The sequence below is a fragment of the Scyliorhinus canicula genome, chromosome 5, assembly GCF_902713615.1.
Source record: "Scyliorhinus canicula chromosome 5, sScyCan1.1, whole genome shotgun sequence".
Classification (NCBI taxonomy): domain Eukaryota; kingdom Metazoa; phylum Chordata; class Chondrichthyes; order Carcharhiniformes; family Scyliorhinidae; genus Scyliorhinus; species Scyliorhinus canicula.
This window is the reverse complement of record NC_052150.1, coordinates 200,721,826-200,746,743: the sequence shown is the minus strand read 5'-3', so window position 1 is coordinate 200,746,743 and position 24,918 is coordinate 200,721,826. Positions and strand designations below refer to the sequence as shown.

The 24,918-nt window shown below is 45.5% G+C and overlaps 1 protein-coding gene across 9 annotated transcripts in view; it reads right to left on the bottom strand.

The window, feature by feature from the left end:
• Positions 1 to 24,918, bottom strand: part of LOC119966517 (disco-interacting protein 2 homolog C) — a 687,551-nt gene that overhangs the window by 22,322 nt on the left and 640,311 nt on the right. For all 9 annotated transcript variants that reach the window (XM_038798337.1, XM_038798340.1, XM_038798339.1 and 6 more), the window contains one exon: positions 21,668 to 21,729. In XM_038798337.1, the coding sequence (XP_038654265.1) occupies positions 21,668 to 21,729 (62 nt within the window). The remainder of the gene's footprint in view (positions 1 to 21,667; positions 21,730 to 24,918) is intronic.

Here is a 24,918-nt window from a genome sequence, read left to right as displayed (position 1 = left end):
AAGAGCCCCAGTTATCCAGAAATCTGAATCCCTCCCGCCTGCACCATCCCTGTAGCCACGTGTTTAATTGCTCTCTCTCCCTATTCCTCATCTCACTATCACGTGGCACGGGCAACAACCCAGAGATAACAACTCTGTTTGTTCTCGCTCTGAGCTTCCATCCTAGCTCCCTAAAGGCCTGCCTGACATCCTTGTCCCCTTTCCTACCTTAGTAACGATTAATATTAATATAACGGTTAGTAACGACATATATTACTTAAACCCAGTAATATAACATGGTATCACGAGTGGCTACTGAATCTACCTAGTTAAATTTAGTGAGTACAGAGAGAAGAATAGACAGCTATTCGGCAACAGAAGCATTGCCTTCGGAACAAAACCTGATGATTCCCGACACGATGGACAGACCACTAGCTCCTCATCACCTCAGGATCACTAGTAACCATAATGTTAACTGACGCTTGTAGGGACAACAAATCAAACTTTTTTAAAGAAGTGTCTGACTTGACAAGCGCGCCAGATGCTCGTAAAATTGCTCTTTTTTTGACTATGGCTGGTCCACACGCGAGACAGATCTACAACTCTTTTAGCTACTCAGAAGGTCAAGATAAAATGAAGTATGAGACCATCCTTGAAAAATTTGATAGCCACTGTAAAGTACAGACAAATGAGATATTTCAGCGCTATATTTTTAAAAAAAGGATGCAAGGAAAAGAGGAATCTTTTAACAGCTTTTTCACCGACTTTAAACTGTAAGGTGACTAAAGAAAGGTGGGGGGGATTGTTGGGTTACGGGTATAGGGTGGGTTTGAGTAGGGTGATCATTGCTCGGCACAACATCGAGGGCCGAAGGGCCTGTTCTGTGCTGTACTGTTCTATGTTCTATGTAATTCAATCCTGCAATTTTTCTGCACTTCACTCAATAATTCGTGATCAAATAGTGTTGGAATTATTGGGCGTGATTCTCCGCAAATGCGGCGAGGTGTAAAGGCTGCCGTGAAACTGGCCGTGTTTCACAGCCGCCTCCGTGCCCCCTCCTGGGACCCGATTCTCCCCCCCGGGCGGGGCTAGCAGCGGGGCCCCATGAAGCACGGCATCGCGGGCTTAGTGACCATCGGTAAGTCCGCGCGCCAAGCGTCACGACGGCTGACGCGCACGATGACATCAGCCGCGCATGCGTGGATTGGACGGCTCCAACCCGCGCATGCGCGGGGCCATCATCTCCCTCGGCCGCCCCGCGGACTGATCCTGCGGGGCGGCGGAGGGAGAAAGAGTGCGTCCGTTACGTACGCACTGCCCGCGATCGGTGGGCACCGTGGTACTGCCGATCCAATCGGGGCCCTGGATACCCAGAACGGGCATGTTGCGGCCGTTTTTACGACGGCAGCAAGCAGGTGTGTTTGCTGCCGTAAAAATGGCCGTATAGGCCTGGGAACTCGGCCCATCGGCCTGGCGAGAATCGCTGTTCACCGTAAAAAACGGCGAGCAGCGATTCGTGTCTTGGGGTGGCCGTGGGGGGGGGAATAGCGGAGGGCGTGAAAAATGTCAGGGACGCAGCGGAGAATCGCGCCAAGTCATGAAAGAGAAGGGCACACCCCAACATAAAATACACCCCCGTGGTTCATCTTTCCTTCCTCAGGCTTAGCCGTCCCCCCATCCCTCCCTCCCAGTCTATCTCTCCCTTTCATGACTTGGCTACCTTCCCCTGATTCTGGACTAATTTCCCCTGATTCTTGGCTACCTGGCTATTCTTCCTCTTGTTCGTTGGCCACAAACAGGTCCCGGAACAATTGCATGAATGGCTCCCACGTTCTGTGGAAGCCGTCGTCTGACCCTTGGATGGCGAATTTGATTTTCTCCATTTGGAGAGATTCCGAGAGGTCGGACTGCCAGTCTGCAGCTCTGGGTGGTGCTGCTGACCGCCAGTCAAATAGGAATCTACGGCGGGCGATCAGGGAGGCAAAGGCAAGGGCGTCCGCCCTCCTCCCCAGGAATAGATCTGGCTGGTCTGAGACCCCGAAGACCACCACTTTCGAGCATGGCTCCACCCTCACCCCCACCACTTTGGACATTGCCTCAAAGAAGGCTATCCAGTACTCCACAAGTCTGGGGCAAGACCAGAACATGTGGGCGTGGATGGCTGGGCCTCCTTGGCACCATTCACATCTATCCTCCACCTCCAGGAAGAACCTGTTCATACGGTTTCTTGTTAAGTGGGCTCTATGTACCACTTTTAGCTGCGTCAGGCTGAGCCTTGCGCACGTTGTGGTGGAGTTGACCCTATGCAGTGCTTCGCTCCAGAGTCCCCACCCTATCTCAATCCACAAGTCCTCCTCCCATTTCTTTCTTGTTGCGTCCAGTACGGTGCCGGCCCTTTCTGTCAGTCGGTCGTACATGTCACTACAGTTTCCCTTGTCTAGTATGCTTGCGTCCAGTAGTTCTTCCAGTAGTGTCTGTCGTGGTGGTTGTGGGTACGTCCTTGTCTCTTTCGTAGGAAGTTTTTGAGCTGCAGATACCTCGTTCCCCCTGGCTAGCTGAAATTTCTCTGTCAGTTCGTCCAGTGTTGCGACCCTGCCGTCCGTGTATAGGTCCCTGACTGACAGTGTCCCTCCGTCCTGCCTCCACTTTTGAAGGTGGCGTCAGTCAGTGCTGGTGTGAACCTATGGTTGTTGCAGATGGGAGCTTTGTCTGACATTTTGGTCAGGCCAAATTGCTGCCGCAGTTGGTTCCAGGATTGGAGGGTAGCTATCACCACCGGGCTGCTGGAGTGTTTTTTGGGTGGGGATGGGAGTGCTGCCGTGGCGAGGGCCCGGAGGGAGGAATTATTGATGAACATCTTAGAGAGAGATTACTTCGGCAAAAAGGTATGACCCTTGAAATCGCTATTGAAATGTGTTTGGTGCATCAACAGTCCAAAAATCAGTACTTGCAGTATAGAATCAGTGAAAGTGGCACCAAAACCCTCCACGCGATCGAGTGTGTCAAGGTAGTGTCACAATTGAAGAGGCTCCACGTTTCAGACAGCAGCCATCTTGTGAGCGCTCACTTGGACCCAGCAAATGCATACTTTGCAAAAAAGTGAGAGACGTTCTGTGCATGCGCGAAGACGCACGGAATGTCATGATGTTGACGCGACGACGTGCGTGAGGTGTGGAACCGCCCACTTCCAAAAAAAATGCCTTGCAAAAGGCACATAATGTCTCCAATATGGGAGACTGACTCACTATGCTGCACAGTGCAGATCTACACTCCAATTTAAAACTCACCATCAGAACTTCAAGAAGAGTAACATTGGCAGATGAAACAGATGAGTCTGATCAAGATAGTGCAACTATCCTGAAGATTATTGCCTGGATAAAACATTCCAAGATTCCAAGTGGGAATTATTGAAAAGTTTGAAAACTCCACAGAGAATATATCGCAAGCGAAATCAATCCATGTTATTGATTCCGATGCTGAATGGAACACAGTGTTGGATGTCAACAGATGCCCGATTAAATTTAAGCTGGACACAGGTGCCTCCGCTAACCTGCTTTCGAAACTCAACTTCTCGAAGCTCAAGCTCCCAAACTCCTTCCAGCTGCCTGCAAACTTCAAGACAACAATGGCTACGCAACCTCCTCATTGGGGTCATGCCATTTAGTACTGTCCAACAAACACATAGAGACGAGCCTGAGATTGTCTGATCAGACAAGTCATCGCTCTTAGGTGCGAAAGCCTGCAAGCAATTGAACTTTATTCAAAGGATTTACACATTGACGTCGTCTCATCAAGCTCTTCAGAGCAGAATTGAAGGAATACTGGATCAATATCCAGATGTCTTCAGTGGAATGGGCACACTTCCTTTTGAGTACAAAATTTTGCTGCGTGCTGATGCAAAGCTTGTAGTTCACCCACCAAAGAGAGTCCCAGCTCCACTGAGGGAACGGTTAAAATCAGGGCTAGCAAGTCTACAGAAAAAAGGCATCATCTCCAAAGTCACTGAACCGACTGACTGGGTCAGTTCAATGGTTAAAGCTTTCGGGTGATTTAAGAATCTGCATCAGCCCTAAGGACCTAAACAAGAACATAATGCGGGAACACTACCCAATCCCAAAAAGGGAAGAGATTACAAGCGAGATGGCACACACGCGCATCCTCACCAAGCTAGACGCATCTCAAGGATTCTGGCAAATACAACTAGAAGAATCCAGCAGGAAGCTCTGCACCTTCAATACACCTTTTGGCAGATTTTGCTACAATCGAATGCCATTTGGAATCATTTCCGCGTCTGAAATATTCCACTGCATCATTGAACAGAGTTTGTGCCTATGTGGATGATATAATCATCTGGTCTTCGACTCCAGGGGAACATGTGTCGAGACTGCAGAGCCTTCAAAGGCATACACGAGTATGGCCTCAAGCTGAACAAATCTAAATGCAGCTTTGGAACGTCCACGAGTAAGTTCCTGAGTGACCAGATATCGGAACACGGTGTACGACCGGACACAGGCAAGATAAAAGCCATTGAAGCAATGAAAGTCCCCGAGGGCAAGAAAGCAGTTATCATAGAATTTACAGTGCAGAAGGAGGCCATTCGGCACATCGAGTCTGCACCGGCTCTTGCAAAGAGCACCCGACCCAAGGTCAACACCTCCACCCTATCCCCATAACCCAACCCAACACCAAGGGCAATTTTGGACACTAAGGGCAATTTATCATGGCCAATCCACCTAACCTGCACATCTTTGGACTGTGGGAGGAAACTGGAGCACCCGGAGGGAACCCACGCACACGCGGGGAGGATGTACAGACTCCGCACAGACAGTGACCCAAGCCAGAATCGAACCTGGGACCCTGGAGCTGTGAAGCAATTGTGCTATCCACAATGCTACCGTGCTGCCCACTTCTTCGCTTCCTTGGTGTGGTGAATTTTTTCAGCAAATTTATACCAAATTTGGCCAACCACACAACATCTCTAAGGAATTTAAACAAAAAACCAACCTTGGGGGCAGCACGGTGGCACAGTGGTTAGCATTGCTGCCTACGGCGCTGAGGACCTGGGTTCGAATCCCGGCCCTGGGTCACTGTCCGCGTGGAGTTTGCACATTCTCCCCGTGTCTGCGTGGGTTTCACCCCCAAAACTCAAAGATGTGCAGGATAGGTAGATTGGCCACTCTAAATTGCCCCTTAATTGGAAAAAATAATTGGGTACTCTAAATTTTTTTATTTTTTAAAAATTGACCTTGTTGGAGTGGACGACGGAACATCAAAAAGAGTGGTTGGAGTTAAAGGCAAAACTCCCAACAGCACCCGTCTTCGCATTCTTTGATCCAGATTGTGAAACCAAGATCCCGAATGATGCAAGTCAGGATGGTATTGGAGCAGTGTTGTTACAGAAAGATGACACCTTGTCATTGGGGTCCAGTAGCATATGCATCATGCACAATGACACAGACAGAGACTCGATACGCTAAAATTGAAAAGGAATGTTTAGGTCTCCTGACTGGTATCTTAAAATTCCATGATTACATTCACGGCCTGCCAACATTCACTGTTGAAATTAATCATAAACCGCTGGTGCATATCATTCAAAAGAATCTAAATGTCATGACTCCTCGATTACAAAGACTAGTACTCAAACTTTGGAGATATGATTTCAATCTTGTATAAACGTCTGGCAAAGATCTAATCATTACAGACGCATTGTCTCATTCAGTCACTTCGCCAAGTGAACCACTAGAGATAATCAAACACATCGAGTCTCAGGTACAAATGTACGCAGACAACCTTCCTGCAATGGACGAAAATATAATTCTCATAAGAGAAAAATGAAAAAAGATCCATTATTGCAACGAGTCATTCATAACTTCAACAATGGGTGGCCGAAAGGGCAATGTCTGCAATTCCATAATATTCAATCCGACTTAACGATGATTAATGGAATACTGCTGAGGCTGGACAGAATATTCATTCCACTTCGTCTCAGGCCTATGGTACTTCGTCAAATTCACAAGGGATACCTCGGGATAGAAAAATGTTAACAAACGGCTTGACAAGTCGTCTACTGGCATGGCACCAATAAGGACATCACGGACATGGTCTTGGGATGCGAGACCTGTCAAAAGTTCCAATCAGCGCAGTGTAAGGAGACTCTACAGCCACATGACTTGGAAACCTTGTCTTGGTCCAAGGAAGGCATTGAAGGCCCCACATAGGGATCAAATTGTAGAGTTTGTGGAAAGCCCAATCACTGGAACAAAATGTGCAAAACAAGTGAAGAGGATGGGAAAAGATTTATCACAGACAGAACAAGGCGAATGAGAAGGAAAATAAACCAGTACATCCATTGAAGATGATGATGAGTTTGAAAACACAACACAAGAGCCATGAAATGGCTGGATGGGATAGTTCCCAGAGAAAATAAATTTACACAACCATTCCGATCGGGAAGAGGGTGAGAGGAAGTGTTCTGCTGAGATGATTGGAAGTACTGAAAACATTGACTGTCACATCACAATTGATCCAGCATAGAAACCAGTGTTCCATCCCCCATGTAAAGTTTGAAAGAGAGCTCCAAGAAATTGGAAGAAAAGAAAGTGATCACTAGATTGGGTAAATTCCATTGTGCCGCGAGAATCCGAATGGACAATTGCGTATTTGCCAGGATTCCAAAGATTCCAAAACAACAGTTCTTTGTAATGGTGTACATACCTGATTGAGTCAAGCTGAGTCCTAAACAAGGCACAGTTATCTCGGAGATGGAAGCTCAAAAGACAAGAAAGAGCTGAGAAGTTTCCTTGCCTTGATCCAGTTCATGAGTTCTTTCATGCCTTACATAGGGCAGCATGGTAGCACACGTGGCTAGCACTGTGGCTTCACAGCGCCAGGGTCCTAGGTTCGATTCCCCGCTGGATCACTATGCGGAGTCTGCACGTTCTCCCCGTGTCTGCGTGGGTTTCCTCTGGGTCCCTCGGTTTCCTCCCACAGTCCAAAGACGTGCGGGTTAGGAGGATTGGCCAGGCTAAATTGCCCTTAGTGTCCAAAATGATTAAGAGGGGTTATTGGGTTATGGGGATAAGGTGGAAGTAAGGGCTTAAGTGGGTCGGTGCAGACTCAATGGGCCGAATGGCACCCTTCTGCACTGTATGTTCTATGTATCTATGTATATCAGAACATACAGCAAACCTATAAAAGCTGACGAGAGAAGTTGTTGAGTACCAGTGGTCAGAGTCACATGAGAGCAGTTTCAATAAAGTCAAAGTAGTAGTGTGAAAGGAGACAAGTTGGTCATCCTACAACAAGAAGAAATCTGCCACTCTGCAAGTTGATGCTTCCACAAAAAAGATCATGAGCAAGCCTGGTACAGGACAGAACACAAATAACATTCACATCCAAATATGAGACCAGATATGCCAACATTGAAAGAGAGCATTTGGCAGTCGTATAAGGTTGTGATACATTCTATAAAATATCTATTGTAGAAATTTCACAGTAGAGAGTGATCATCCTTTACTGGAGCAGATCTACAAGAAAAATATGTGTAGAGCTCCGACAAGACAGCAGAGGTTACTCTTTAAACTTCATATTTCACCCCGAAATACAAAGAAGGAAAATGAATTGTACTAGCAAGTGTCCAATCCCAGTGCTGGCACAGGAACAACACGAGATAAAAGATCTAGGAACGAAGATCCATCACCTAGTGAAGGTAACATGACCAGAACTGTGCCAAATTAGTGATGAGACCAGCAAAGACAAAGGTTTGCTGATGCACTCTCAGCAAAAGGTTCCAGAACAGCCTGAGAAGATACAGCAAGCACAGCCAGAAATATGGCAGTACTGGTCTATCAGAGAAGATGATGTTTTGCTCGCCGGATCCAGAATAATCATATCCACAATGATACAGAAAAAACGTTTCCTGAAGGAATTTGAAAGTCACCAAGGACTGGAGACGTGTAATCTTTTACGTTCCCAACATTTGCTAGGATATCAGACAGGAACCTCAATCACTTTTGTTCAATTTGTAATATTGTGAGGGAGGATATGCACTCCAGGCTCAGAAAGAGGAGGGGGGGGGGGGGGGGGGGGGGGGGGTGGTGAAGAGAGAGGAGAGAGAGTGGAAAAAGAGAGAGAGTGGCGAGAGAGAAAGAGAGAGTGGCGAGAGAGAAAGAGAGAGTGGCGAGAGAGAAAGAGAGAGTGGCGAGAGAGAAAGAGAGAGTGGCGAGAGAGAAAGAGAGAGTGGCGAGAGAGAAAGAGAGAGTGGCGAGAGAAGGAGAGAGTGGCGAGAGAAAGAGAGAGTGGCGAGAGAAAGAGAGAGTGGCGAGAGAGTGGCGAGAGAGAGAGAGTTGGCGAGAGAGAGAGAGTGGCGAGAGAGAGAGAGTGGCGAGAGAGAGAGAGTGGCGAGAGAGAGAGAGTGGCGAGAGAGAGAGAGTGGCGAGACAGAGAGAGTGGCGAGACAGAGAGAGTGGCGAGACAGAGAGAGTGGCGAGACAGAGAGAGTGGCGAGACAGAGAGAGTGGCGAGACAGAGAGAGTGGCGAGACAGAGAGAGTGGCGAGACAGAGAGAGTGGCGAGACAGAGAGAGTGGCGAGACAGAGAGAGTGGCGAGACAGAGAGAGTGGCGAGACAGAGAGAGTGGCGAGACAGAGAGAGTGGCGAGACAGAGAGAGTGGCGAGACAGAGAGAGTGGCGAGACAGAGAGAGTGGCGAGACAGAGAGAGTGGCGAGACAGAGAGAGTGGCGAGACAGAGAGAGTGGCGAGACAGAGAGAGTGGCGAGACAGAGAGAGTGGCGAGACAGAGAGAGTGGCGAGACAGAGAGAGTGGCGAGACAGAGAGAGTGGCGAGACAGAGAGAGTGGCGAGACAGAGAGAGTGGCGAGACAGAGAGAGTGGCGAGACAGAGAGAGTGGCGAGACAGAGAGAGTGGCGAGACAGAGAGAGTGGCGAGACAGAGAGAGTGGCGAGACAGAGAGAGTGGCGAGACAGAGAGAGTGGCGAGACAGAGAGAGTGGCGAGACAGAGAGAGTGGCGAGACAGAGAGAGTGGCGAGACAGAGAGAGTGGCGAGACAGAGAGAGTGGCGAGACAGAGAGAGTGGCGAGACAGAGAGAGTGGCGAGACAGAGAGAGTGGCGAGACAGAGAGAGTGGCGAGACAGAGAGAGTGGCGAGACAGAGAGAGTGGCGAGACAGAGAGAGTGGCGAGACAGAGAGAGTGGCGAGACAGAGAGAGTGGCGAGACAGAGAGAGTGGCGAGACAGAGAGAGTGGCGAGACAGAGAGAGTGGCGAGACAGAGAGAGTGGCGAGAGAGAGGGTGGCGAGAGAGAGGGTGGCGAGAGAGAGGGTGGCGAGAGAGAGGGTGGCGAGAGAGAGGGTGGCGAGATAGAGAGAGTGGCGAGAGAGAGTGATGGAAAGAATGGAGGAGATGAGGAGAGAGAGAGGAGAAGGCGAGAGAGAGCGAAAGACAGTGGAGAGAGTGCGGAGAGAGCGTGGAGAGAGAGAGCGGAGAGAGAGCGGAGAGTGGGAGAGAGTGAGAGCGAGAACATATTAATGGTCTGTCTTTCGTTTAAAACAGCTTTTAAAAATATATTACTGCAGCAGACACTTATAATGCAATATATATTTGAAATTCCTACACTCATCACAAATCGCAGAGCCATATCAATTGCCTAATGTATATGCATCTACAAAGGCATTAAAAAAATTGAGTCCACATGCAAAGGTGTCAGCAGTATAGAAATATGCATCAGAAAGAGGAGATGATAGTTACTGAAGTGCCACCCAGACCATGCCATATTGTGGGAGTTGATTTGTCCATCCACAATAAAAAATGGAGTTGCATAGTTGCAGATTACTACTCAAAACTCCCCTTTGCTGAAAAGTGAAAGATTTAATAGCTACAATTAGAGACGGCGGTCTAGGGATGTTGTCCAGGCTAATAAGAACATAAGAACTAGGAGCAGGAGTAGGCCATCTGGCCCCTCGAGCCTGCTCCGCCATTCAATGAGATCATGGCTGATCTTTTGTGGACTCAGCTCCACTTTCCAGCCCGAACTCCATAACCCTTTATTCTTCAAAATAAAATCTATCTTTATCTTAAAAACATTTAATGAAGGAGCCTCAACTGCTTCACTGGGCAAGGAATTCCATAGATTCACAACCCTTTGGGTGAAGAAGTTCCTCCTAAAGTCAGTCCTAAATCTACTTCCCCTTATTTTGAGGCTATGCTCCCTAGTTCTGCCTTCACCCGCCAGTGGAAACTACCTGCCCGCATCTATCCTATCTATTCCCTTCATAATTTTATATGTTGCTATAAGATTCCCCCCCTCCCCCCGGCATCCTTCTAAATTCCAACGAGTACAGTCCCGGTCTACTCAACCTCTCCTCGAATCCAACCCCTTCAACTCTGGAATTAACCTCGTGAATCTCAGGGAAATGCCCAGGGAACACGGATTCAAAACCCACCACGGCAGCTGGTGGGTTTAAATTCAATTAATAAAATGTGAAATTGGAAACTAGCCTCAGTGATGGTGACCAGTTGTCATAAAAAACTATCTGGTTTACCAATGTCATTTGGGGAAGGGAATCTACCATTCTGACCCAGTCTGGCCTACATGTGATTCCAGAACCACAGCAATGTGGTTGACACTTAATTGCCCTCTGAAATGGCTTAGCAAGCCACTCAGTTCAAGGGAAATTAGGGATGGGCAACCAATGCTCGTCTTGCCAATCACATCCCATAAAAGAATACAGAAAGGTACAAATTTTGTTGGTTGAGCGAGGGATTCCTTAAAGAGTAATAGTAACAATGGAACCCAATTCACCCCCAGAGAATTGAAGGAATTGGCTGAGCAATATGGGTTCAACATCATCACCTCAGGGAACTTGGGTTCATGGAAAGGCAAGTCCAGACAGTCAAGAAAACCCTCACAAACTGCCGAGACTCAAACTTTGCCTTATTGTCACTCCAATCCTCACCTCTCAAAGCAGAAATTGTTAAATGGGGGAAACTCTGCCAAGCATGATATTTCCTCCAAGGCACCTCACTGACACACAGGTCATCAACACTTCAACAGCATGCTACATCCCTGCCTGAGTTGCTGAAACGGCAAACTGTACATGTACAGCATCCAATCGTGAAAATGTGGAATCCAGCAAAGGTTGCTGGTGAAGCCGAGACTCCAAAGGTTTTATATCACAGATCGAAACTGGCAAGAAAGTGAGAAGGAACGGAATCCATATTCAATATATACGTGAGCTAGAAAAGCAGGAAAAGATGATCAAAAATATCAGCACCATTACTAACCAGCGAGACAACATCAACAGCATCACCGCCAAGCTGTGCAACATCAACGTCACCAGCAAGCAACATCAAGCACGACTCCGACACACCAGGAACAACATTCACAAAATTGCCTGTGCATCGTGTCAACTCCTCACTGATGAATTCAGCGATGATGCCAAATCTACAAGAGGGAAAGCTCAGCATCCTACACCTCAGCAACATTGAATAAACAGGCAAAAAGCGATTCTAAAAGCATTTAGTTTAATTATAAGAGTCAATTGTTAATCTTTTGTTGGATATGATATTAAAAAGTTAGTGATTGGAACAGTTGTACTGATATAGAGGCATTTCATTTTTTTAAAGGAAGAGTGATTCTAGATTGTTACATTATTCATAACGCGTTAGGAGCTAATTGTTCTGTGGAAGATGCCCAAAGATATGCAGGGTAGGTGGATTGGCCTTGCAAAATTGCCCCTTATTGTGTCCAAAGGTTACTTAGGGTTATGGGGACAGGGAGGGGGGGAGTGGGATGGGGAGGGTGCTCTTTCAGAGGGTTGGTGCAAACTCGATTGGCCGAATGGCCTCCTTCAGCACTGCAGTGATTCTATCAATGTATAGTCAGGGTGCCACATTTACTTGGATGCTGCCAGACTGGCTGAGTTTTCAGTTCAGATTTCCAGCATCTGCAGTATTTTTCTTTTATTATACTGCCACATTTACTGTTACGCTGCAGTCAGGGGCATAGCAACAATATATCAGTCCACATGGACAGCTGTAAGAAATACACTTGACAAACAACAGTATTTTGAGTCTAAAGCTGTGGCTATTTGAAGCTTTGGGGAATAAGAGATAACACCTAACGGTGTTGTGTGGCTCACTCCTCGAGTTTCTGTGCATCCTTCTTAAATTTTCAGTATTGAAAATCGTATTTAAAACTTACCCCTCTCCAAAGTCAATGCTAAGAATCAGTAGGAGGGCTATTGTTTTGTTTCAGTGCAGCATTATTATCCTCTGTGCACAAAGTGCTTTACTTAAGATAGTGCACATATTCCAGAAATGTTTCCATAACCAGAGCGATAAAATGTGCAAATAAAATAAGCAGATAAACGGCAGAAATGAGTGAAGCAAACAACTGAAAAAAAAGAGGATACGGTGAAACGAAAGGACATAGAATCATAGAATTTACAGTGTAGAAGGAGGCCATTTGGCCCATCGAGTCTACAACGGCCCCTGAAAGAGCACCCTACCTAAGCCCACAGCTCCACCCTATCCCTGTAACCCAGCAACCTCACCTAACGTTTGCTCACAACAGGGCAATTTAACGTGACCAATCCACCTAACCCTCACATCTTTCGGGGCTCGTGGGAGGAAAGCCACGCAGACACGGGTAGAACGTGCAGACTTCGCACAGACAGTGACACAAGCCGGGAATCGAACCTGGTATCCTGGTGCCGTGAAGCAACAGCACTAACCACTGTGCAACTGTGTTGCCCTTAATGGAGAACATGGAGAAAAGCATAAAAGCAAAAGGCACTAAACAGCAACAGAAAAGGAGAAATCGTGTAAATAAAAGCTTGAGAGAAAACGGTTCCTCCTCCTTCCATTTCTCACAGCTGCCATTTCCATATCCATCCCAAGATGGATCATGTTTGTCGAGTCCCAGATTCCACCAGCTGTACGTCGTGTTTTCATACTTGCTCCATTTGAAAATTTCTTTTGAATTAGCGCAACCAACGATGTAGCCGCACAAATGCACGGACGGACCATTGCACCGACTTGGGTACAGCTGTGGCTGTGCAGCAAGCAGTGACGACACACAAAAAACCCAAATGCAGCGCCAGCGGTTCCGCCGTGTTTTATTTGGAGGTGTTTTACTATAGACTTCAGATCATTGACAGCGGGATCCTGTTTTATTTAAGAAAAGAAAACCTGTCACACCTGATGCTGGCTCCACCGAGAACAGACCTATTATTTTTTACTGCCTGCTTGGAAAGGCACTGTTAAATATATAGCGGCATGATTACTGCAAACTATTAAATGTCAGCAGGCCATAGCATTTATGGGTAAAAATCAATGTAGAAGAGGGGTAATTTTTGCCACCCACTGGTAAATTGACAGGCACTGCTGCTCACAAAAGGATTCATTTTATTTTTCGCTCGACAATTTCAAGAATTTTATATTTTCCATTTCTTGGGTGCACAAGGAATGTTGATCCGCCCTGAACAAGTGCTGAAAGGAATGGCGGTTCCAGACCAAGCAGGCCAGCAGCACGGTTCGATTCCCGTACCAGCCTCCCCGAACAGGCGCCGGAATGTGGCGACTAGGGGCTTTTCACAGTAACTTCATTTGAAGCCTACTCGTGACAATAGGCGATTTTCATTCTCATGAATCTTTTCTGCATCCTCGCCAATGCCATCACTTCCTCCCCAAAGTGTGGTGGCCAGAACTGATCCCTATTTATAAAGACCAGGAACCCATATATGCTTAATTAATAATAATAATCTTTATTGACTCAAGTAGGCTTACATTAACACTGCAATGAAGCTACTGTGAAAAGCCCCTAGTCACCACACTCCGGTGCCTGTTCGGGTACACAGAGGGAGAATTCAGAATGTCCAATTTACCTAACAGCACGTCTTTCAGAACTTGTGGGAGGAAACCGGAGCACCCGTAGGCACACGGGAAGAACGTGCAGACTCCGCACAGACAGTGGTCCAAGCCAGGGACCCTGGTGCTGCAGAGACTTTTTCAACTTACCTTGCAATCTTCAATGATCTCTACACATATACCCTAAGGAGCAAGGTCTCTGTTCCTGCACTCACTTTAGAATTGTACCCTTCATTTTAGATTGTCTCCCCACGTTTTGCCGACCAAAGCAAATCACTTCACACTTCTGAAAATGAAAATCGCTTATTGTCACGAGTAGGCTTCAATGAAGTTACTGTGAAAAGCCCCTAGTCGCCACATTCCGGTGCCTGTCCGGGGAGGCTGGTACGGGAATCGAACCGTACTGCTGGCCTGCTTCGTCTGCTTTAAAAGCGAGCGATTTAGTCCAGTGAGCTAAAGCAGCCCCCATTGAATTTAATTTGCCAGTTGTCCATCCATTCCACTAACTTGTCTGTATCCTCCTCACAGTTCAATATGCTCCCAAATTTAGTGTCATGTGCAAATTTTGGAATTGTGCCCCATACATCAAGGTCATTAACATACAATAGGAAGAGCAGGGGGTGAACACCAATCCAGCTGGACCTCCACTACAAACCTTCCTCCAGTCTGAAAAAACATCCATCAACCATAAGACATGGGAGCAGAATCAAGCCACTCGGCCCATCAAGTCTGCTAGTCTGCTCCTCCATTCAATCATGGCTGATATTTTTCTCATCCTCATTCTCCTGCCTTCTCCCCATAACCCCTGAACGCCTTATTAATCAAGAACATACCTATCTCGGTCTTAAAAACACTCCGTGATTTGGCCTCCACAGCCTTCTGCAGGGAAGAGTTCCACTGATTCACTACCCTCTGGCCAAAGAAATTCCTCCTCATCTCGATTTTAAAGGATCGTCTCTTTAGTCTGAGATTGTGTCCTCTGCTTCTAGTTATTCTTACAAGTGGAAACATCCTCTCCACATTAACTGTATTCAGGCCTCGCAGTATCCTGTAAGTTTCAATAAGATGCCCCCTCATCCTTCTCAACTCCAACGAATGCAGACCCAGAGTCCTCAACCATTCCTCACACAACAAGCTGTTCATTCCACGGATCATTCTTGTAAACCTCCTCTGGACCATTTCCAAGGCCAGCACATCCTTCCTTAGATACGGGGCCCAAAACTGCTCACATTATTCCAAATGGGGTCTGACCAGAGCCTTATACAGCCTCAGAAATACATCCTTGCTCTTGTATTCTAGCCCTCTCGACGTGAATGCTAACATTGCGTTTGCCTTCCTAACTGCCGACTGAATCTGCATGTTAACCTTAAGAGAATCATGAACAAGGACTCCCAAATCCCTTTGTGCTTCTGATTTCCTAAGCATCTCCCCATTTCGAAAACAATCAATGCCTAAATTCCTCCTTCCACAGTGCATAACCTCACACTTTTCCACATTGTATTCCACTGCTCGGTTTCCTGTCACTCAGCCAATTTTTTTATCCATGTTGCTACAGTCCCTTTTATTCCACGAGCTACAACTTAGTTCACAAGTATGCTGTATGGCACTTCATCAAATTCTTTTTTGCAGTCCAAGTACACCACAGCAATGGTATAACCCTCATCTACACTCTCCGATATTTCATCAAAAGAACGCAAGCACGTTAGTTAAACACAATTTTCTCTTAACAAATGCATGCTGACTTTCCTTAATGAACCAGCTCTTGCCCAAGTGACTATTAATTTTGTTGTACCTCAGCAGGAGTATTTTGTACATTTTTGGGCACAACATTTCAGGAAGGATGTAAATGTATTGGTGAAAGTGCAGAAGAGGTTTGCAAAAATGGTTCCAGGGTTGTGAAAGCGCAGTTATGAAGATAGACTGAAGACGTTGGGTCTCTTCTCCTTGGTGGAGACCAAGAAATTTGACAAAAGTGTTCAAAATCATGAGGGGATTGGACAGAGTAGAGCGGGAGAAACTGTCCCAGCTCGTAAAAGGATCGAGAACGTGGAGGGCACAAATTTATGGCGATTCACAGAGGAAACAAACGTGATGTGAGAATAAACGTTTTCACACAGCGAGTGGTTCGCATCAGGAATGGATTGCAGGTGGAGGCAGGTTCAATCGAGACATTCAAGAGGGCATTTGGTGATTATTATTCAAGAGGGCATTTGGTGATTATTATTCAAGAGGGCATTAGGTGATTACTTGAATAGAAACAATGTGCAAGGTTATGAGGAAAAGGCAGGAGAACGGTACTTAGTCAAAATGCTTGTTCGAAGTGCTGGGGCAGACATGATGGACTGAATGGCCTCCTTCTGCACCATGCTTCTGAAATCATCATTTCCAAAAGCTTCCTCACCACCAAGCTTATTGGCCTCTTGTTGCTGGGCTTATCTTTGGACCCATTTTGAACAAAGGTGTAACATTTGCAATTCTCTGTTAACCACCCCTGGAAAATTATGGTCAGTGCCTCTGGCATTTCCACCCCCACTTCCCTCAGTAACCTTGGATGCATCTCATTCGGTCCTGGTGCCTTATCAACAATAAGTGCTGACTGCCTGTTTAATACCTATCAAGTGCTTGAACTACTTGATCTTTTACCATGACCTGACCAGCATCTTATCCCTCAGTAAAGACAGATGCCAACACTTTGTTTAGTAAATCAGACATGCCCTATGTCCCTTGTGTAAATCCTGCTTTTGGTCCCCAAACACCCACACTCCTTCTCTTACCGGCCTTTTTCCATTTATATGCCTGTGGGATTTCCTTTTCAGTTAGCTGCCAGTCTCTTCTGATGCTTTCTCTTTGTTTTTTCCTTTCATTTCTAAACCTTCCATATTCAGCTTAATTCTAAATTGTGTTTTCCACCTGACATCTGCTTCATCTTTCTCTCTCTCGTCAGTAAGGGAGCTCTGGATTTGTTTGTCCTCCCTTTTCCCATCGTGACTTGTAAGTGGTTTGAAGCTGCAGTTGTATTTCAAAAGGAACGTATGCAATTGGAAGATTGTAAATAGATGAGGCAAAATAGGATAAGTTTACTTTTAAAATATAGTTATCATAAAGTTTAAAAAAAGGGACTTGATCAATTCTGGGAGAGGGAACTTCCAAAGGCTTGTAGAAAACAATAGAGTGCAAGATCAACAGGGAGAAAGAACACATTTAAGGGAACATTGAAGCCTGTGTAGTGACAGGGCAGCACGGTAGCATTGTGGATAGCACAATTGCTTCACAGCTCCAGGGTCCCAGGTTCGATTCCGGCTTGGGTCACTGTCTGTGCGGAGTCTGCACATCCTCCCTGTGTGTGCGTGGGTTTCCTCCCACAGTCCAAAGATGTGCAGGTTAGGTGGATTGGCCATGATAAATTGCCCTTAGTGTCAAAAATTGCCTGGGTTATGGGGATAGGGTGGAGGTGTTGACCTTGGGTAGGGTGCTCTTTCCAAGAGCCGGTGGAGACTCGATGGGCCGAATGGCCTCCTTCTGCACTGTAAATTCTATGTAGGATCTCAAACAAGACAGTGTGTGTTGCAGGCAGACCTGTGAACAGCAGTATGTTGCCACCCTCAAGAGAGCACTAGCAGGGCAGTGTATGGTAACATTGGCACAATTTGACATAGAGTAAAAAAAACTATGAGGACTGCTGCCATCAAAAAGGGGTTTAGCTCTGGGTCATATAGAATTATATCATGATATTGTGCCATTTCCCCCCCCCCCCCCCCCCCCCCCAAATATTAGATAATGCACAAACGCTTACTTGTGAAATTCAGCACAAGAGATATAAATGTGTAATTAGATTGAAGATTTCACCAATATCAAATGTGAGAGAGAGCACAGCAATCTTGCAAGCTATGAAAAAACATGTGGGCACACAGTATTTTTTACCCACTTTCTTCCCACATCACATGGAGGCGGTGGCGAAGTTGTATTGATGCTGGACTAGTAAACCCGAGGGACCCAGGGTATTGATCTGGGGACCCAGGTTCAAATCCCGCCACTGCAGATGGTGAAATGTGAATTCAATAAAAATCTGGAACTAACCAAAGTCTGATGATGACCATGAAACCATTTGTCGATTGCCAAAAAAACCCATCTGGTTCACTAATGTCCTTTAGAGATGGAAATCTTTCCTCCTTACCTGGTCTGGCCTACAAGTTACTCCAGACCCACAGAAATGTGGTTGACTCTTAACTGCTCCCTCAAGGGCAATTAGGGATGGGCAATAAGGGTATGCACTTCCTGCAATGCCCACGTCCAATGAACGAATAATAAAAATAAACCCTTTCCTCTTTGGCCATTATATAATTCTCTGTTCAGTTCCAGGATCCACCTTGGTGTCTGTCCAACAAATCTATACCCCTTTGGGTGAAAACGTCCCACCTGCCTTTTGTGCAACCTTCACAATTAACTCCCAATACTTATTATTTAGATCTCAATATTGATTTGTAATTTTGCTTCAGTATTCTTAAGCATACTCCTACTTTGTAATTTGTGTCTCTTTTTGAAACCTTTCCACAAGACAAACAATTTATCCAGATTTAGGCCAATAAATAAATTGCTATTCTCACGTTATTGGGTATTACCCCCATGGAATCTCAATTTTAACTGAGTTAAAATACAAGTTCCACCACCAGCCCTGAACTTGTATTTTGCTCTAGATTTTCCCCAACTCTCCTTATGCCCACTCTGACCCCACCTTGTCCATGAGACCCACCTCTTACTCGCTTGACCCTATTCGCAGTAAACTACTGACCATCCAATGTTAGCAGATATTGTTAATAGCTCTCTCTTCGGGTGCTATACTTGTTTCCGTGCCCCTGGCATGACCATCACAATTGCTGTTTGTTTTGTGTACTGATTCATGCTGGATAAGACATGGGCGGATGTTACAGTATCAAGGCCGGTAAGTACATATTAATTTCTTAAAATATATAGAAATCAGGTTCACGCCCTTTTCGGAGAAAGACGCATGGCAATAATTCCTCGAGAGCGAAGATACAACCAGCTGTGGTTTACCCAAGAGATTTAGGTGCTCAGGTCCACAAAGCACAAAAAGCCTTTTCTACAAAAATTTATCAAATGGGCTCGTGGAATGTTGGATTTTATCTCAAGTAACTGGAACACAAATGTGGGGAAAAGATGCATCAGTTGTACAGACCATTGCTTAAATCCAATTCTGAGAACTGCATTAGTTACAGGTAGAGCACATGCTGGTCTTGGAAGGAGTTCAGTGCAGATACACCAGATAATGAGCCTTAAAGGGTAAATTATAAGGACAGATTGCATTAACTTGTGTTTGTATCCCCTTAGGTTTAGAACATTGAAACAATAATGGGATTTGATAGGGTAAATGCAGAGAAATTACATCCTGCGATGGGGAAATACAAATCAAGGGGGCATCTTCTTTAAATTAGAGCCAAGCCATTTAAGAATAAAACCAGGAAGAATGTTTGCACACAAAGGGTGTCGGAGATCTACAATTTTCCCACTCAAAGGTGTTGGGTGAATTGAAATTTTAAAAACTGAAGTCAATAGATTCTTAGGTAATTACGCCTTAAAGAATAGAGGAAGGTGATTACATGGAGATGAGGTACAGGTCAGCCTTGTTCAAATACCAGAATGAACAGGTCGAGGGATCAAATGGCTTATACATATGTTGCTCCGCCAGATGAGCAAATGGCACAAACAACTTTTGCTCAGCATCATTCCACAAACAGTAAGTAAGATAATGGTTTTGCCGTAGTTAGCTGAAGGAAACATGTTGGCTTTGTGGTACACTGGAGAAAGGCTGACCGAGGGAAAAAGACATATCGGCCGTAAACAGGAACTATCAAATAAGGCCCTGGCGAGTCTCTATATGGGGGCTGTCTTCCAGACCATTCAAGTCACCACAGAAACCCATTATCGCTAAAAGGAACTTTATAATCACCCAATTACAGTATTTTATGGTAAGACAAAAGGATAAAAGGGCCATGCTACGAATACGTGACTAACTTTGAGATGGTAGAGATCAACTTTTCAACAGGGAGAACGATAAACAAAGAGGCTATCAGACTCCATAACTGGTTAATAGCTGGTCAGACTTGAGTGTTTCAGAGGGCAATGGATCTTGATTAAATCGCCCTGGTTAAAGAGGAGCATCCTGTTTATTAGAGGGCTAGTTTAGCTCAGTGGGCTAGACAGCTGGTTTGTGATGCAGAACAAGGCCAGCAGCATGGGTTCAATTCCCTTACCAGCTGAGAATTCTGAATTCTCCCTCTGTGTACCCGAACAGGCTCCGGAATGTGGTGACTAGGGGCTTTTCACAGTAACTTCATTGCAGTGCTAACGTAAGCCTACTTGTGACAATAAAGGCAATTTATTTATTTATTTCCATTAATAAATAAAAATTTTGATGAGTCCACAGGTTTGATGAGACAACAGAACTAAGGCCAGCTGTGTGTGCTGCGGAATCATTCACAATCACCCAAGAATGGCAACTAAGGCCTGTGTTTGATATTTAATTCAAAAGAAGTTACTGCAGTTAAAGCAGCTCAGAACCAAATTCAATAATTCTGACACAACACTGAAGGCCTTTCAACAATATTAGGGGTGAAAAACACCAACTATGTACTTAAACATACATGTAGGATTATGACCTCCATTTCTTATGGTGCTAATGCGCAATTATATCCAACAGTGATGCAAAATAAAATGTAGATGTCATTCATGGTAATTAACTACATTGGTATGCAATGGACTGCGTACATAAGCGACAGGCTACAAGCAGAGTTAAAAACTCACATGCTCAACAGATCAGATCAGAGCAAGGTTCTACGCCCTCACCATATCTATTTGAGAATATTGGTGGGTAATCTGATAATTAACCAGTGATCAGCAACTAGGAATGGACAATAAATATAATATGATCAATCTCTCCACATCCAGAGAACAAATTTGAAAATGACAATTCCATTTTAATGACTCTGGCAACTATGTAGAATTCTGGCCATCTCCAAATATCAACCAAGCTACAGAATGTAACAAAACATGAGGGTATTTCCGTATCTCTCTTCCACCTCCAACCCCCAGGTGTTAATCAATGTTATTTTTACCCCCCCCCCCCCCCCCCCCTCCCCCCTCACAGGTTAAGGGGGTTAGGAAAATTGAATGTTTTAAAAGGAAAATGTTATCGGGACGTTTGATTTACTTAAAAAAATTTCTATACAAGATGTGTATAAAAGAATGGGTATAAACTTGCATGTAACATTGACCCATCTTTATTGTTCCACTAGGTTGGAAAATACCGAATTGACGGGCCACCCTGTTCCCCTAATGTGTTGGAAACAAACTGATCTGGCAGTGGCTAGCACTGTGGCTTCACAGCTCCAGGGTCCCAGGTTCAATTCCCTGCTGAGTCACTGTCTGTGTGAAGTCTGCATGTTCTCCCCGTGTCTGCGTGGGTTTCCTCCGGGTGCTCAGGTTTCCATCCCACAGTCCAAAGACGTGCAGGTTCGGTGGATTGGCCATGCTAAATTGCCCTTAGTGTCCTAAAGGTTAGGAGGGGTTATTGGGTTACGGGGATAGGGTGGACGTGAGGCCTTAAGTGGGTCAGTGCAGACTCAAATGGGCCAAATGGCCTCCTTTTGCACTGTATGCTCTATGTTCTATGAACAGTAGTTCACAATCCGACTGATGAGGTGCTGCATGTATAGCATGGTAAAGAAACGTTACTGTCCCTTCAAAGTTCAAAAAACAATATAGTTGTGACTGTTTCAATTACCTGTCATGCCTTAGTGCTCTCATATCCACATAGACAGTTGTGGGATCTGGTCCTGATGTTCCCTGCAATCAACAGCATCAAGTGGTTAGGAAATAAGCATTGAAAAGCAGCAATGTGTTTCTTCAGAATTAAGCCAGTTTGTCTCAGATTATTAGCTGAAACTTTCTGTGTATCAGCGTTAACCCATGAAGGGACTCTATTAATTCATTTAAAATGACAGTCGCAATGGCAAAACTTACATTAAGTTGGTTTCACAGATTTAAATACATATTTAACATCATAATGCATCTTCCAGCAAAATGCTATTCATTATTCATTTACAGTCAATACTTACCAGCATCGAAAAGTGCTCTTTTTCACATTTTCTAAAAAAATGGTCACACAAACTCTGCAAACATGGCTAAAACCGCACTCTAACAAAAGCAATTAACCAAATGCATGCAAGAAAATTGTACAATAAACACTTTAACACAGCTAAATAAATATGTAGCAATATTGCCACAAACAGCAGCCAAGCAGCATGTTCCCTTGAAAACCTATTAAACATGCAATAGCAAGAATGAAAGGTCATTTGAAGCTTAATTTATAATAGTAGCAAAACCACATGGGGGAAGGTATAACAAAGGATACGTGTTCCTTATTCTTTACGCCACCTTAAAGTCCACTTTATGATAGGAGTAAGTTCCTGTTTCAAAGGGTTCTTTAGTAATAATTGTCATTAAAATATGCCTGTGTTTTGATATGCTTTACAGAATTAACAAAAATACTTCCCAGTTTTTTTCTAAGGTTTCAAAACCATTTTCAAACATTTTATTTGGTTCAATTACATTTAAGGATACACTTGCCTTTATCAATCGAGGCATAAATTACAAAAGCAGGGAAGTCATTTTGGAGCTGTTTAGAACTTTGTTGAGGCCACAGCTGGAGCACTGTGTGGAGTTCTGGTCACCACATTATAGGAAGGATGTGATTGCACTGGAGCAGGTGCAGAGGCATTTCACCGAGACGTTGCCTGGGATGGAACATTTTAGTTATGAAGAGTGGTTGAATAGGCTGGGGTTGTTTTTGCTGGAGCAGAGAAGACCGAGGGGCGAAATGATCGAGGTGTACAAAATTATGAGGGGTACAGACAGGGTGGATAAGGACCAGCTGTTCCCCTTAGGGTCAGTTACTAGGGGACACAAGTTCAAGGTGAGGAGCAGGAGGTTTAGGGGCTATTTGAGGAAAAGCATTTTTTACCCAGAGAGTGGTGATGGTCTGGAATGCACTGCCTGGGCGGGTGGTAGGGGCAGGTTGCCACACATCCTTTAACAAGTACCTGGATGAGCACTTGGCACGTCATAACATTCAAGGCTGTGGGCCAAGTTCTGGCAAATGGGATTAGGTGGGCAGGTCAGGTGGTTTTTCTGTGTCGGTGCAGACTCGATGGGCCGAAGGGCCACGTCTTAAGGGCATTATTCTGTGAATACCCTTCAATAAATTGTTTAATGTATGCTACAATAATGCTGTCTAAATTAGATAGGATTGTAATGAAATTTTGTTCCGCGAGTTGTAGTTCATTCAAAAAACACACTTAAGTGATCAACATGGTGAAATATCAACTGAGGAAAAACCTGTACAAGCCCTTCAGGTACATGTGTGCATGTCCATGGATGTGCAAATGTGAATGCACGAATGTGTGTAAGCCATTTGCAAGAACAAATGTTCATTTTGGGGGACAGTTTCCAGAAACAATAGTATGACTTTAAAAAAATGTTTGACTTTTAGTTAAAACGTCTACAATTTGCCGTTCCACACGCATTGCGCGGGATAAATGTTACAACATTCAAGGATTTTTAAAAAATAAATAATTTTAGTGAGGTATTTTTGGCCTTACAAACAGCAACAGTATAAAAACATGATGTGGCGATGCCGGCGTTGGACTGGGGTGAGCACAGTAAGAAGTGTTACAACACCGGGTTAAAGTCCAACAGGTTTGTTTCAAACACTAGCTTTCGGAGCACTGCTCCTTCCTCAGGTGAATCATTCACCTGAGGAAGGAGCTATGCTCCGAAAGCTAGTGTTTGAAACAAACTTGTTGGACTTTAACCTGGTGTTGTAACACTTCTTACAGTATAAAAACAATGTACAAAGAATTATAAACATAGTGCAATCAGTGACTCCCATCCCACCAAAGCCTGCCTAATTGACCCCCTATTTTACATTACCCTAACCTTTCCCCCCGCTGACAATTAATTCTCCGCGAAGAAGTCGATGAATGGTTGCCACCTCCGGGCGAACCCTAACAGTGACCCTCTCAAGGCGAACTTAATCTTCTCTAAGCCGAGAAAGCTCACCATGTCAGTTAGCCAGGCCTCCAACTTCGGGGGCTGAGTCCCTCCAAGCCAGCAGTATCCGTCTCCGGGTTACCAGGGAAGCAAAGGCCAGAACATCTGCCTCTTTCTCCTCCTGGATTCCCGGGTCTTCCGACACCCCGAAAATCGCCACCTCTGGATTCATCACCACCCTTGTTTTCAATGCTCTGGACATGACGTCCGCAAACCCCTGCCAATATCCCCTAAGTTTTGGACAAACCCAGAACATGTCGACATGGTTTGCTAGTCCTCCTGCACATTTTACATACCTGCCCTCCACCCCAAAGGATCTACTCATCCGGGTCACTATCATGTGGGCCCGCTGGACCACCTTGAATGGATCAAGCTGAGCCTGGCGCATGTTGCAGTCGTGTTGACTCTGCTCAACGTGTCCACCCATAAGCCATCCACCATCTCATCACCTAGTTCCACCTCCCACTTATGCTTCAGCTCCTCGGTCTGCATCTCCTCTGCCCCCATGAGTTCTATTGTAGATGTCCGAGATGCTCCCCTCTCCCACCCATCCCCCAGACACTACCCTATCCTGGATCCCCCTTAGTGGGAGGAGTGGGAAGGATGATACCTGCCTGCGCAGAAAGTCCCGCACCTGTAAATATCTAAATTCATTCCCCCTTGCCAACCGAAACTTCTCCTCTAGCGCCCTCAAGCCAGGGAAGCTCACCTCCAAAAACAGGTCCCCCATCCTCTCAATTCCCACCCTTCGCCATACTTGGAACCCACCATCCAAGCTCCCCGGGGCAAACCAGTGATTGTCACATATTGGGGTCCAGACCGATGCTCCCACTGCGCCAACGTACCTCCTCCACTGACCCCAGATTCTCAAGGCCGCCGCCACCACGACGCCACCACCCACTTCCTTACATTCAAGGATATTTT